This window comes from Nerophis ophidion, linkage group LG17, assembly GCF_033978795.1.
Source record: "Nerophis ophidion isolate RoL-2023_Sa linkage group LG17, RoL_Noph_v1.0, whole genome shotgun sequence".
Taxonomy (NCBI): Eukaryota; Metazoa; Chordata; class Actinopteri; order Syngnathiformes; family Syngnathidae; genus Nerophis; species Nerophis ophidion.
The window spans coordinates 51772801-51787347 of NC_084627.1; the positions used below are offsets into that span (position 1 = coordinate 51772801).

A 14547-nucleotide genomic window follows, 5' to 3' on the forward strand; every position below is an offset into this window, starting at 1 on the left:
TACATGATTGTAGTCATTGACTATCAGATTGTTTCAGCGCTGCGTTGTTACATAAACACTTAATGATATCTTTGCTAATCACACAAGAAATGTTTCAGGTGAGTATACATTATATGTTAGTTTCTGTTGTGGTTGCAAAGGTTGGCATGCTGGAAGATTTCAGCACAGATCCTAAGCCACTCCACACTGAGTCCATTCAAGTGAAGACCTCTACTTCCCACCAAGACAATGAAGACCCCAAGAGACATGGCTTCTTCTGGCAATTTCTGCCAAAGATGACATCATACAAGGCTGCGTTTGAAGCCTCAAAGAAAATGGTGAGTTAACAAAAAAAAAAGAAAAGGTATGGTAACGCACTATTGACCTGCCCAACTGGACCTTATCTTCAACCAGGGGTCAGCAACCCAAAATGTTGAAAGATCCATATTGGACCTAAAATAACAAAAATAATCTGTCTAGAGCCACAAAATATTAAAAGCCTTAATAGAACTGTTATAATGAAGGCAACACTTGTGGTGAGGTGGCGACTTGTCCAGGGTGTACCCCGCCTTCCACCCGATTGTAGCTGAGATAGGCACTAGCGCCCCCCTCGACCTTAAAAGGGAATAAGCGGTAGAAAATGGATGGATGGAAAGATGGATGAAGGCAACACATGATGTCCATATTAGCTATATTAGCCTACTATCAAAGGCTGAAGCAAATCTTCGTGGACAAAAATGTTGTATTTTATTACTTATTCTACACATTTTTGCAACATCGGAAATCATTTGTAAAATGGAGGCTTCTAACAGGATGAAGTAACTTCTGGAAATGACTGGCTCACAATGATCAAAAGTATAGATGTGTGAGTCCAAGTTTAAGGAAACGGCAGGCTGTCTTCTTTTAATGGATTTATAACAATCTTTGCCAGCTGGGTAAGGTTTGCTGTGGTCTGGAACAACATGGCACACACCTATGAGAAATGCAGCTAATAGTACATACAGATAATGTGTCATGAGACATGCAAAACTAAATTATATACCAAGAGGATCAAAGTAAAGGATACTAAACGAGCTCAAATATACCTACAAACGAGGCATAATAATACAATATTTTATACAGCTAGCCTAAATAGCGTGATAGCATCGATTAGCTTGCAGTCATGGATTGACCAAATATGCCTGATAAGCACTCCAGCAAATCAATAAAATCAATAAAGCTCACTGTGGAGGAAGATGTGTCCAGCGCTGCTTGCTGGAGCAAATGTCACCGCCTCTGTCCATGGTGCTGAGGACAGAGCACCATCAGACGGGGACGTGGCAGTGCTGACAGCTGGCAGGTGATTACATTTCACGGGTGGTACATGTTAATCTAATTATCTGTTGTCTTCGACGGGAAGCGGCTGGGAGAAGGAGGAGAGAAAGGATACGGACGTGACTGAAAAGTCACGTTCTGGGGGAGAAATACCTTTGATAAAACCTATGTAGATTAAAACCTTTATTAAAAACTGCCCAATTGGCTCTGGTGCCGTGTCTACAGTTGAATCTCCACACTCACCTTTGTGCATTCACGCACAGCATAAAACATTTGGTGGACAAAATTCGACAAATAAAACACATCGTTCTCAACTACGATGTGTTCAATTATCGCTGAAATGATTAGGACAAAGCAGCGCTGGCCAAGTCCTCTGAAGCATGTATAACACAAACAGTGGGATTTCTAACAATTAGGAAGATTTGTGTCATGTTTGTTCTCCTACAGAAAATATATTCAAACAATAAATGTTTTTTTTCTTAATCTTTTTCCATTTTCACACATATCTGAAAGAGGTCCAGGGAGCCACTAGGGTGGCGCTAGAGAGCCGCATATGACTCTTAAGCTGTGGGTTGCTGACCCCCGTCTTGAACAAATACTTAACCACTTTTCATTGCAACATATACAAATAATAAAATGATGACAAACTCAAAGTTAGTTATCTGGTCATCATCAAGTTTGCTCTCACTTGTACTTTTCAGTGCGTAGAATTAACGATCCTTAATCCCTCATAAAAGTCCTATAGATCAGGGGTGCCTAAACTTTCTCCTAAATAAAGAAGTTAACCAGGTCATATTGATACCTTTTGTGCACCAAAGATGCTGCGTGGTTCAATACATGCTATCTCAACGAAACATCAACATCTCCGCTTTGTATTATTGGTGACGAAGCAAGTTAGTGTTACTGGGGGACAAAAATGGCCCTTGGATTGTACATTTTTAGCACCCGTGCTATACAAAGCCCAAAACCAGCGAAGTTGGCATGTTGTGTAATTCGTAAATAAAAACAGAATACAATCATTTGCAAATTATTTTCAACCATCTGGATTTTTCTAGGCACAAAGTTCAAAAGCCAGCATCTGTGATGGTATGGAGGTGTATTAGTGCCCAAGGCATGGGTAACTTACACATGTGTGATGGTATGGGGGTGTATTAGTGCCCAAGACATGGGTAACTTACACATGTGTGATGGTATGGGGGTGTATTAGTGCCCAAGGCATGGGTAACTTACACATGTGTGATGGTATGGGGGTGTATTAGTGCCCAAGGCATGGGTAACTTACACATGTGTGATGGTATGGGGGTGTATTAGTGGCCAAGGCATGGGTAACTTACACATGTGTGATGGTATGGGGGTGTATTAGTGCCCAAGACATGGGTAACTTACACATGTGTGATGGTATGGGGGTGTATTAGTGCCCAAGACATGGGTAACTTACACATGTGTGATGGTATGGAGGTGTATTAGTGCCCAAGGCATGGGTAACTTACACATGTGTGATGGTATGGGGGTGTATTAGTGCCCAAGGCATGGGTAACTTACACATGTGTGATGGTATGGGGGTGTATTAGTGCCCAAGGCATGGGTAACTTACACATGTGTGATGGTATGGGGGTGTATTAGTGCCCAAGACATGGGTAACTTACACATGTGTGATGGTATGGGGGTGTATTAGTGAACAAGGCATGGGTAACTTACACATGTGTGATGGTATGGGGGTGTATTAGTGCCCAAGGCATGGGTAACTTACACATGTGTGATGGTATGGGGGTGTATTAGTGCCCAAGGCATGGGTAACTTACACATGTGTGATGGTATGGGGGTGTATTAGTGCCCAAGGCATGGGTAACTTACACATGTGTGATGGTATGGGGGTGTATTAGTGCCCAAGGCATGGGTAACTTACACATGTGTGATGGTATGGGGGTGTATTAGTGCCCAAGGCATGGGTAACTTATACATGTGTGATGGTATGGGGGTGTATTAGTGCCCAAGACATGGGTAACTTACACATCTGTGATGGTATGGGGGTGTATTAGTGGCCAAGACATGGGTAACTTACACATGTGTGATCGTATGGGGGTGTATTAGTGCCCAAGACATGGGTAACTTACACATCTGTGATGGTATGGGGGTGTATTAGTGCCCAAGGCATGGGTAACTTACACATGTGTGATCGTATGGGGGTGTATTAGTGCCCAAGACATGGGTAACTTACACATCTGTGATGGTATGGGGGTGTATTAGTGGCCAAGACATGGGTAACTTACACATGTGTGATGGTATGGGGGTGTATTAGTGCCCAAGACATGGGTAACTTACACATCTGTGATGGTATGGGGGTGTATTAGTGGCCAAGACATGGGTAACTTACACATGTGTGATGGTATGGGGGTGTATTAGTGCCCAAGGCATGGGTAACTTACACATGTGTGATGGTATGGGGGTGTATTAGTGCCCAAGACATGGGTAACTTACACATGTGTGATGGTATGGGGGTGTATTAGTGGCCAAGACATGGGTAACTTACACATGTGTGATGGTATGGGGGTGCATTAGTGCCCAAGACATGGGTAACTTACACATCTGTGATGGTATGGGGGTGTATTAGTGCCCAAGACATGGGTAACTTACACATGTGTGATGGTATGGGGGTGTATTAGTGGCCAAGACATGGGTAACTTACACATGTGTGATGGTATGGGGGTGCATTAGTGCCCAAGACATGGGTAACTTACACATCTGTGATGGTATGGGGGTGTATCAGTGCCCAAGACATGGGTAACTTACACATGTGTGATGGTATGGGGGTGTATTAGTGCCCAAGACATGGGTAACTTACACATGTGTGATGGTATGGGGGTGTATTAGTGCCCAAGGCATGGGTAACTTACACATGTGTGATGGTATGGGGGTGTATTAGTGCCCAAGGCATGGGTAACTTACACATGTGTGATGGTATGGGGGTGTATTAGTGCCCAAGACATGGGTAACTTATACATGTGTGATGGTATGGGGGTGTATTAGTGCCCAAGGCATGGGTAACTTACACATGTGTGATGGTATGGGGGTGTATTAGTGCCCAAGGCATGGGTAACTTACACATGTGTGATGGTATGGGGGTGTATTAGTGCCCAAGACATGGGTAACTTACACATGTGTGATGGTATGGGGGTGTATTAGTGCCCAAGACATGGGTAACTTACACATCTGTGAAGGCACCATTAATGCTGAAAGGTACATACAGATTTTGGAGCAACATATGTTGTCATCTAAGCAACGTTATCATGGACGCCCCTGCTTATTTCAGCAAGACAATGCCAAGCCACATGTTACAACAGCGTGGCTTCGTAGTAAAAGAGTGCGGGTACTAGCGACCCCGGACTGTTGAAGAACTTGAGCTGTACATCAAGCAAGAAAGGGAAATAATTCCACCTGAAAAGCTTTAAAAAGGTGTCTGCTGAGTTCCCAAACGTTTACTGAGTGTTGTTAAAAGGAAAGGCCATGTAACACACTGGTAAAAATTCCCCTTTGCCAACTTTTTTGCAATGTGTTGCTGCCATTAAATTCTAAGTTAATGATTATTTGCCAAAAAAAATAAGTTTCTCAGTTAGAACATTAAATATCTTGCCTTTACAGTTCATTCAAATGAATATAAGTATCAGCAAATTATTGTATTCTGTTTTTATTTATGATTTACACATTATGCAACTTCACTGGTTTTGGGTTTTGTAGATGCGGGTAAAGGCTCCAGTGGTGTTGTTGACGTCACACCAAGAGGGGGCCATTTAGTGACGTCAATAATCCATGGATTTCTAACTGATGTTATGGGAAACGACTGACAGATTTATTTCTAGGGGAGAAAAAGTACATTGAGAAAACGTGATGATAAATGTTCAGTTGTTTTTAAAGAAGAACCTAAGTTCAGACTGCTCATATCTCATTTTACTGGTAAGTTGAGGTATTGCGGTACAAGGATTTCCACAGTGGCTATTGCATGAAATAATGATGGAAAAATATTTGTGTTATAATTATGTTTGATATATTCCTCTCTAGGACTCCTTATTTTTGCGGGTGCACCAGATACTCCCTGTGTCCACTTTTAAGGTGCGAGACCCGAGCGATTTGGTCTTGTCCGGACCTTTTCTCCAGTTCCTCCACGCTCTTCCACTGGAATACAACTTCGCCCTCTACAGGGACATCTTTCAGCGCTTCGGAACACACTACTACAGTTCTGGGACGCTGGGGGGTCTCTACGACTTGCTCTACCAGTACAACCGAGAAGAGCTCAGCAGTTCAGGTAAACATTTGTTCTCAGTTGATATTTCACTCAGTTTAACAACAAGCATTTAATGCTGTGCTAAAAGAACATCGGTGGTCACTGGAAGGAGTATGATGATCCTCCTGGTAGGGGTGTAACCCTTTCTGGAGGATGCCTGTGCGTGACTAGTTTAACGTGGGGAGACTGCTAGACTGCTGCACAGACAGTCACCACACAACCCTTGACAGAAACAGGTCCATTGGCATGGAGTCCAAGACGACTGGGGACCCTTTTTTTGCTGCAGCCTTCTTCCGCCATTGCAGCCGCTGTGGTAGTTCTTAAATCTACCGTCATCCGCCGTATCCCTGGCTAGGGGGCAGTCAGGTACTAGGCCTTTGCCAAGGACCACTTGGGGTAACAGTAGGAAAGGGCTTAACTTCCTGGTGCCCCAAGACCCCATAGAGGAGCCTCCACTGCCGGATGCACTTTAACGCCATGCCACCTACTCAGTGGCTTAGTGGTTAGAGTGTCCGCCCTGAGATTGATATGTCGTGAGTTCAAACCCTGGCCGAGTCATACCAAAGACTATAAAAATGGGAGCCATTATCTCCCTGCTTGACACTCAGCATTAAGGGTTGGAATTGGGGGTTAAATCACCAAAATGATTCCCGGGCGTGGCCACCACTACTGCTCACTGCTCCCCTCACCTCCCAGGGAGTGATCAAGGGTGATGGGTCAAATGCAGAGAATAATTTTGCCTCATCTAGTGTGTGTGTGTGACAATCATTGCTACTTTAACTTTAACTTTAACTTTAGCCCAGGACACAATTGGGCTAAAACAGACCTGGGCAAAGTAAGGCCCGGGGGCCACATGCGGCCCGTTGAGCTTTTCAATCTGGCCCGCCGGACATTCCCAAATAATATTTTTAGATCGTTAAGAAGTAAACTGTAGCTGCCATTGTAATGTGCACTCATGTTTTTAAATGACTGTAAGTCTTTAACCATACTAAGTATTTCAATGCTTGAAATTTGCGCTTTTGTATGATATTTTAGTGACTAGTGTTGTCCTGATACCAATATTATTATGATACTTTCCTAATTAAAGGGAACCAGAAAAAATTGCATTATTGGCTTTATTTTAGCAAAAAATCTTAGGGTGTGGCGGACCAGTACTTTTCAGAGGCGGTCTGGTACCGAATATGATTCATTAGTATCGCGGTACAATAATAATACCTGTATACCGTACAATCCTACGAGTTATATGGTGATCTAGGTGACAGCAGCTCAGACAAGGCACCAAGCAGTGTTTCCACAGAGTGTCCGCCTGAAATGTGGGTGTCAGGGACAGACGCGGAAGGACATTTTTTCAAGAAAGTTCTAAACCTTAGTGATGTATCACATATATCAGATTGTAGGTTGGTTTATGTTTTACCCGTGACGTTCATATTTCGCTGAGTTTGTTGCATTTTTGTCACATTTGGCTTGATTATAACAAAATGTTATTGAGTAAATGTTTTCTATGAACGATAAAACCCTGAATATTGACAACATATGAACGTTATAAAGTTTTTAGCATTCAATTATACTTTTTATTGTGAGGTTTTGTAGAAGTTTTCCTAAAAACAGATATACCGGCCCCCAGACACATTTTTTTGTCTAAATTTGGCCCCTGAGTCAAAATAATTGCCCAGGCCTGGGCTAAAAGAACATAGACCTTAGACAAGGCTAACGCAAGGAGTTTGGATTATTCTATTTTATTAAACTTTTTTATTTATGAAAAATAAGCCATTTTCTAACCTAAATTCGGGAACTTTAGGTTCCTGCAACCCTTGTTCATAGAGTTAAAAGTTCCTGTTGTGTGGTTTGTGTTTCCACCGCATATCCCAGTTCAGGAAAGTTTATACTCACAAAGCTGAAGACGTATGGACATACTTGCCAACCCTCCCGGATTTTCCAGGAGACTCCCGAAATTCAGCGCCTCTCCCGAAAACCTCCCGGGACAAATTTTCTCCTGAAAATCTCCCGGAATTCAGGCGGAGCTGGAGGCCACACCCCCTCCAGTTCCATGAGAACCTGACTCAGCAATGTTGTGACCCTCTTAAAAAGGACAGTACTGCCATCTACTGTACATAGAATGGAATATAATTTAAATATATTCTACATTTAAGTGCAGTCAAGGAACATGCATTAGGGAGTCTGTTCTGAAGCCCACAGTATAGAGACGTAACTTCATCACGTCGCCTGGTTATTGACTCCAACACAATATATTACACCGTTGACGAGCAAAATGAAGAAATACGCTTGCAAGTTCCAGAACGATTGGAAAGAAGAATTTCAGTTTATCCAGGAGAGTTGGAAGGGGAAGGCGTATGTTGCCTGTAAATTTTGTACAACAGACTTCTCCATTGACCACGGTGAACAGATCCACTCAGTCATGAACGGTCAGCGAAGCACAAAACGTCCGCAGCGCAGCATCGTTCACAACCCAGTATTATGGGCCACCTCGCAAAATGGAGACCCGATGGTGTAACTTATGCTGAGACAAAGATGGCTATGCTGATAGCTGGAAGCAACATCCGTTCCGGATTCGGAGATCGCTCACCAATACACAAATGGCAGAACAAAGGTGGCTCAAATAGAGAAAAGTAAGTGTTGTTGTTTTTTTTTAGTAACCAGCAAGTACAGTACAGTTAGTAGAACAACTGTGTTTTTATCACTGTGTATTTGATAGGTGCCGTCGGAAATTCAACTATTTATTTTAGTTATATATATAATACAATAAATATATATAGCTAAAAGTCACTGAATGTCAAGTATTTTATATATATATATATATATATATAATATGAAATACTCGAGTTGGTGAATTATACCCCTCCCCTCTTAACCACGCCCCCGCCCAAACCACACCCCCCACCTCCCGAAATCGGAGGTCTCAAGGTTGGCAAGTATGCGTATGGATGAGGGGTAAAGTTTATTTCTACTTTGATGCCATGTAAATAAATACACAATATTAGTTTGGATTTATTTTATCAAAGCCTAAATAAATAAAATACAAAGCGATAATATATAAAACAGTATGATTTTAGAAGCGGAGTACACCTAATTGTACATAAAAAGTGAGTCTTTTGACCAAGTGTGTCCACAAAAAAAAAAAAAAATATATATATATATATATATATGTGTGTGTATATATATATATACATATATGTATATATTTATATATGTTGTATGTATGTATATATATATATACACACAGTATATATAGATATATACATATATGTATATGTATAAATATATATATTTTTTTAATCTCTTCATTTTCACACATCACTGAAAGAGGTCCAGGGAGCCACTAGGGCGCCGCTAAAGAGCCGCAGGTTGCTGACCTCCTGCTCCACGCAATCAAAGGAAATATCCCTAAGAGCTTCAAAGTCAGTCTAAATACTGTATATTCCTCTGTAAATGTGGTTAAAAAGAGGCTTTTTGTAGCTTTGTCCATTAAAATAAAGCTTATACAAATAAATACACAAACATTAAACTGCAAACTACTTCAAAGACTACAATACTGCAAACTGGTTTCACTGATCAGCGATCTTTAGCACAGAAATGCCTCACAAAAGTTCCTGCAACTGGAAAGTTATTTTGTCTCCTTTCGTCAAATAGAAGTAAACACGTTTTTTGTGGCATAGGTGAAACCGAGGAGCATGTCAAAGGTTGTTTGGGACGAGAAACAGGATGGACCGCGGTCCTGTACAGTCAACACGGGAATGGACCCATGTGCTCCGACAACAAGATGACTCAAAAATATCAAGGTTTACTCACTAAATTGTTAGTTTTTTACTGGTGAGCATTTCTTAGCATATTTTCTCGTAAAACGTTTTGGTTGTCTGCCCCCAGGCTCGTACATTCGTGCAGCAGAGAAGTCGTTCTCTGCGGTGAGAGGCGGTCGAGCCAGAGAGGCGGCAGCTCTGGCCTGGGACAAGCAGGGTCCGGCTCCTGATCGGACCTCCTACAAGAACTGGGCCAAGTCCGTCCTTGAAAATCCTGCCGTGGTCGATTACAAGGTTTGCATTTTTGGAACTCTTGAACACGTTCATTGGTCAAATTCACAGGAGGCTGGCTTGTCAGGTTCAAACGCCGAACTATCTATTAAATGGGACAAGAAGCCAGGAATCAAACAGACAGGATTCAATTTAGCTCATGAGGAGAGCACGTGGACCTGAAGAAAAAGTTCCAGCGCCTCCCCATTTATTTGGGCATTCCCTGATTACATAGCAGAACCTGCTTCTAAGCGGTGGGGTCACATTATGCAGCAGCCTGGCGCTGGGTCATAAATAGTCAAAACAAAATGTGCTTGGAGTGGTGTCGGGTTCACCCACTCTCTGCTCGTCCGCCTTATCTTCTTGGAGACGTCGAATCCTGATACGGCCCGTCTCATGGCTGTCCAGATATGACAAACAGACACAGGAGCATTCCTTGGCACACAGTGGAGATTTACAAGCTGTCCGCCTTTGCTTGATAAGAACAAGGACAGCTTTGTGAGCACAAGTAGATAGTAACCAGGGCCACCGGTCTTCATGCAGAGCAACCTGGACTGCAAGCAAACAAGTTGTGTGATAACTTATATACAATTATTCTGACACTGACCTGCGTGTTTTCCAAGGTGTTGCCCATGGTAGATCTGGTACGGGGTATCCCCTGTGCAGCCACAAAGAGGAGGCACCTGAAGAAGGCCCTGCTCCAGTATTTGGAGGAGTTTGACACATGCAAGTGTGCGCCGTGCCTCAACAACGCCAAAGCATATCTCTCCGGTACGGAGTGCAAGTGTGCCTGCCAGACTGGCACATTTGGCCCCAATTGTGAACAAAGAGCTCCTGACTACACCTCAGGTATTGTTGACCTCTCAAAGTACAAAACCCTCAAACCAGTGAAGTTGGCACCTTGTGTAAAGTGTAAATAAAAACAGAATACAATGATTTGCAAATCCTTTTCAACTTATATTCAATTGAATGGACTGCAAAGACAAGATACTTAAAGGGGAACATTATCACAATTTCAGAAGGGTTAAAACCAATAAAAATCAGTTCCCAGTGGCTTATTTTATTTTTTTGAAGTTTTTTTTCAAAATTTTACCCATCATGGAATATCCCGAAAAAAGGCTTTAAAGTGCCTGATTTTCGCTCTATGTAAATCCACCGTCCATTTTCCTGTGACGTCACATAGTGACGCCAATACAAAGAAACATGGCGGATAGCACAGCAAGATATAGCGACATTAGCTGGGATTCAGACTCTGATTTCAGCGGCTTAAGCGATTCAACAGATTACGCATGTTTTGAAGCGGAAGGCTGGAATGTGGAGGCAGATAGCAAAATCAAAATTGAAGAAGAAACTGAAGCTTTTGAGCGAATAGCTATTGAAGCTATTCAGCGATCGCCTTCTAACCATCAATTGCATCTTTTGACACTCGTGCAACTTAAATCAGTCGATTGGTGTGTGTTTGTTTGGCATTAAATGTGGGTAGAGGGAAAGGCTGGATGCAAATGAGGCATAACGATGCAAAATGTACATACAGCTAGCCGAAATAGCATGTTAGCATCGATTAGCATGCCGTGCTAATCGATGCACACTCAACGTAAGTCAACTTGAATCCGTCCCTGATGGTGTTGTTACACCTCCGACAACACACCGACGAGGCATGACGTCTCCAAGGTTCCAAAACGGAAAATAACAGAGCTGATTAGACTTGTGTGTGTAATGTGTTTGAGAAAATGGTGGATTGCTTCCCATTGTGACGTCACGGGTGAAAGGTCATCGAACAATTGAAAGGCGTTTAGATCGCCAAATTCACCCTTTTAGAGTTCGGAAATCGGTTAAAAAAACAATGGTCTTTCTTCTACAACATCAAGGAATTTATTGAGGCTTCTATAAGTCTGCTGATAATGTTCCCCTTTAACGTTCAAACTGGAAAACTTTGTTATTTTTTGCAAATATTAGCTTATTTGGAATTTGACGCCTGCAACATGTTTGAAAAAAGCTGGCACAAGTGGAAATAAAAGACTGAGAAAGTTGAGGAATGCTCATCAAACACTTATTTGGAACATTCCACAGGTGACCAGGCTAATTGGGAACAGGTGGGTGCCATGATTGGCTATAAAAGCAGCTTCCATGAAATGCTCAGTCATTCACAAACAAGGATGGGGCGAGGGTCACCACTTCGTCAACAAATTTGTAAACAAATTGAGGAACAGTTTAAAACAGGGGTCGGGAACCTTTTTGGCTGAGAGAGCCAAGAATCCAAATATTTTAAAATATATTTCCGTAAGAGCCATATAATATTTTTTTCGACACTGAACGCATTTTTAAGTGAGACCAATTTCTACAGTATAATAAGTCTCTTATTCTTTGCAATAACATTGTTATTCTGAAGCTAACTGTGGAGGGGGCGTGGTATGCGGGCCTGCAGCGAAGCAGGATGTATCAGGACCGGCCTCGAAATCAGCGATAGTTGCGTAGATGGCCCACCTGGGCCTTGTTATCTAATCACCTGTCGCCCTGTTATAAGCAGCAGCCAGGAGGAGAGACAGGGTTGGGGCTGGAGCCAGAGTGCGAGCGAAAACGAAAAAGAAAAAGACAATTGCTGGAAAGCAACGGAGAGACTTATTGAAAAATAAAAAATATTGCAACCCTGAAACAGGCTTTCATGTCGTATCTTGGTGGTCTGAAGAACCGCCGGGAGGGCAAGCCCTAAACCAACCAATAATAAATAAATCACTTCTCACCCTTAATGCAACTTCTTGAACAAGTGCGGTAGAAAAAGGATGGATGGATTCAAATCCATAAGCATGTTTTATATTTTGAACGTTATTTTTAACACTTTGATTACAAGTGGGATTATTCATTACTTATCGTGTTAAGCAATGTCAGCTCAGATTTATCCGAGAGCCAGATGCAGTCATCAAAGGGGCCACATCCGGCTCGCGAGCCATAGGTTCCCTACCCCTGTTTTAAAAGAACATGTCTCAACAAGCTATTGCAAGGAATTAATGGATTTCCCCTTCTACGGTCTGTATAATCATCAAAAGGTTCAGAGAATCTGGAGAAATCACTGCATGTCAGCGATGATATTACGGACCTTCAATCCCTCAGGTGGTACTGTATCAAAAAGCAAAATCTGTGTGTAAAGGATATCACCACATAGGCTCAGGAACACCTCAGAGAACCATTGTTAGTAACTACAGTTCTTCGCTACATCTGTAAATGCAAGTTAAAACTTTACTGTGCAAAGCCAAAGCCATTTATCAACAACACCCAGAAACGCCGCCGGCTTCGCTGGGCCCAAGCTCCTCTAAGACGGACTGATGCAAAGTGTGAAAGTGTTCTGTGGTCTGATGAGTCCACATTTAGAATTGTTTTTTGAAACTGTGGATCTCTTGTACTCCAGACCAAAGAGGAAAAAAAACCTCTGGATTGTTCTAGGCACAAAGTTCAAAAGCCAGCATGTGTGATGGTATGGGGGTGTATTAGTGCCCAAGGCATGGGTAACTTACACATGTGTGATGGTATGGGGGTGTATTAGTGAACAAGGCATGGGTAACTTACACATGTGTGATGGTATGGGGGTGTATTAGTGCCCAAGGCATGGGTAACTTAGACATGTGTGATGGTATGGGGGTGTATTAGTGCCCAAGGCATGGGTAACTTACACATGTGTGATGGTATGGGGGTGTATTAGTGCCCAAGACATGGGTAACTTACACATGTGTGATGATATGGGGGTGTATTAGTGCCCAAGGCATGGGTAACTTACACATGTGTGATGGTATGGGGGTGTATTAGTGCCCAAGACATGGGTAACTTACACATGTGTGATGGTATGGGGGTGTATAAGTGCCCCAAGACATGGGTAACTTACACATGTGTGATGGTATGGGGGTGTATTAGTGCCCAAGGCATGGGTAACTTACACATGTGTGATGGTATGGGGGTGTATTAGTGCCCAAGGCATGGGTAACTTACACATGTGTGATGGTATGGGGGTGTATTAGTGCCCAAGGCATGGGTAATTTACACATGTGTGATGGTATGGGGGTGTATAAGTGCCCCAAGGCATGGGTAACTTACACATGTGTGATGGTATGGGGGTGTATTAGTGCCCAAGACATGGGTAACTTACACATGTGTGATGGTATGGGGGTGTATTAGTGCCCAAGACATGGGTAACTTACACATGTGTGACGGTATGGGGGTGTATAAGTGCCCCAAGACATGGGTAACTTACACATGTGTGATGGTATGGGGGTGTATTAGTGCCCAAGGCATGGGTAACTTACACATGTGTGATGGTATGGGGGTGTATTAGTGCCCAAGACATGGGTAACTTACACATGTGTGATGGTATGGGGGTGTATTAGTGCCCAAGGCATGGGTAACTTACACATGTGTGATGGTATGGGGGTGTATTAGTGCCCAAGGCATGGGTAACTTACACATGTGTGATGGTATGGGGGTGTATTAGTGCCCAAAGCATGGGTAACTTACACATCTGTGATGGTATGGGGGTGTATTAGTGCCCAAGGCATGGGTAACTTACACATGTGTGATGGTATGGGGGTGTATTAGTGCCCAAAGCATGGGTAACTTACACATGTGTGATGGTATGGGGGTGTATGAGTGCCCAAGGCATGGGTAACTTACACATGTGTGATGGTATGGGGGTGTATTAGTGCCCAAGGCATGGGTAACTTACACATGTGTGATGGTATGGGGGTGTATTAGTGCCCAAAGCATGGGTAACTTACACATGTGTGATGGTATGGGGGTGTATTAGTGCCCAAGGCATGGGTAACTTACACATGTGTGATGGTATGGGGGTGTATTAGTGCCCAAAGCATGGGTAACTTACACATGTGTGATGGTATGAGGGTGTATTAGTGCCCAAGGCATGGGTAACTTACACATGTGTGATGGTATGGGGGTGGATTAGTGCCC

The 14547-nt window shown here is 42.9% G+C and overlaps 1 protein-coding gene across 1 annotated transcript in view; it reads left to right on the forward strand.

The window, feature by feature from the left end:
- Nucleotides 1-14547, forward strand: part of c6 (complement component 6) — a 58404-nt gene that overhangs the window by 13243 nt on the left and 30614 nt on the right. Inside the window, exons 7-11 of the mRNA XM_061877165.1 lie at nt 141-317; nt 5350-5593; nt 9247-9369; nt 9455-9621; nt 10221-10446. Of these exons, the coding sequence (XP_061733149.1) occupies nt 141-317; nt 5350-5593; nt 9247-9369; nt 9455-9621; nt 10221-10446 (937 nt within the window). The remainder of the gene's footprint in view (nt 1-140; nt 318-5349; nt 5594-9246; nt 9370-9454; nt 9622-10220; nt 10447-14547) is intronic.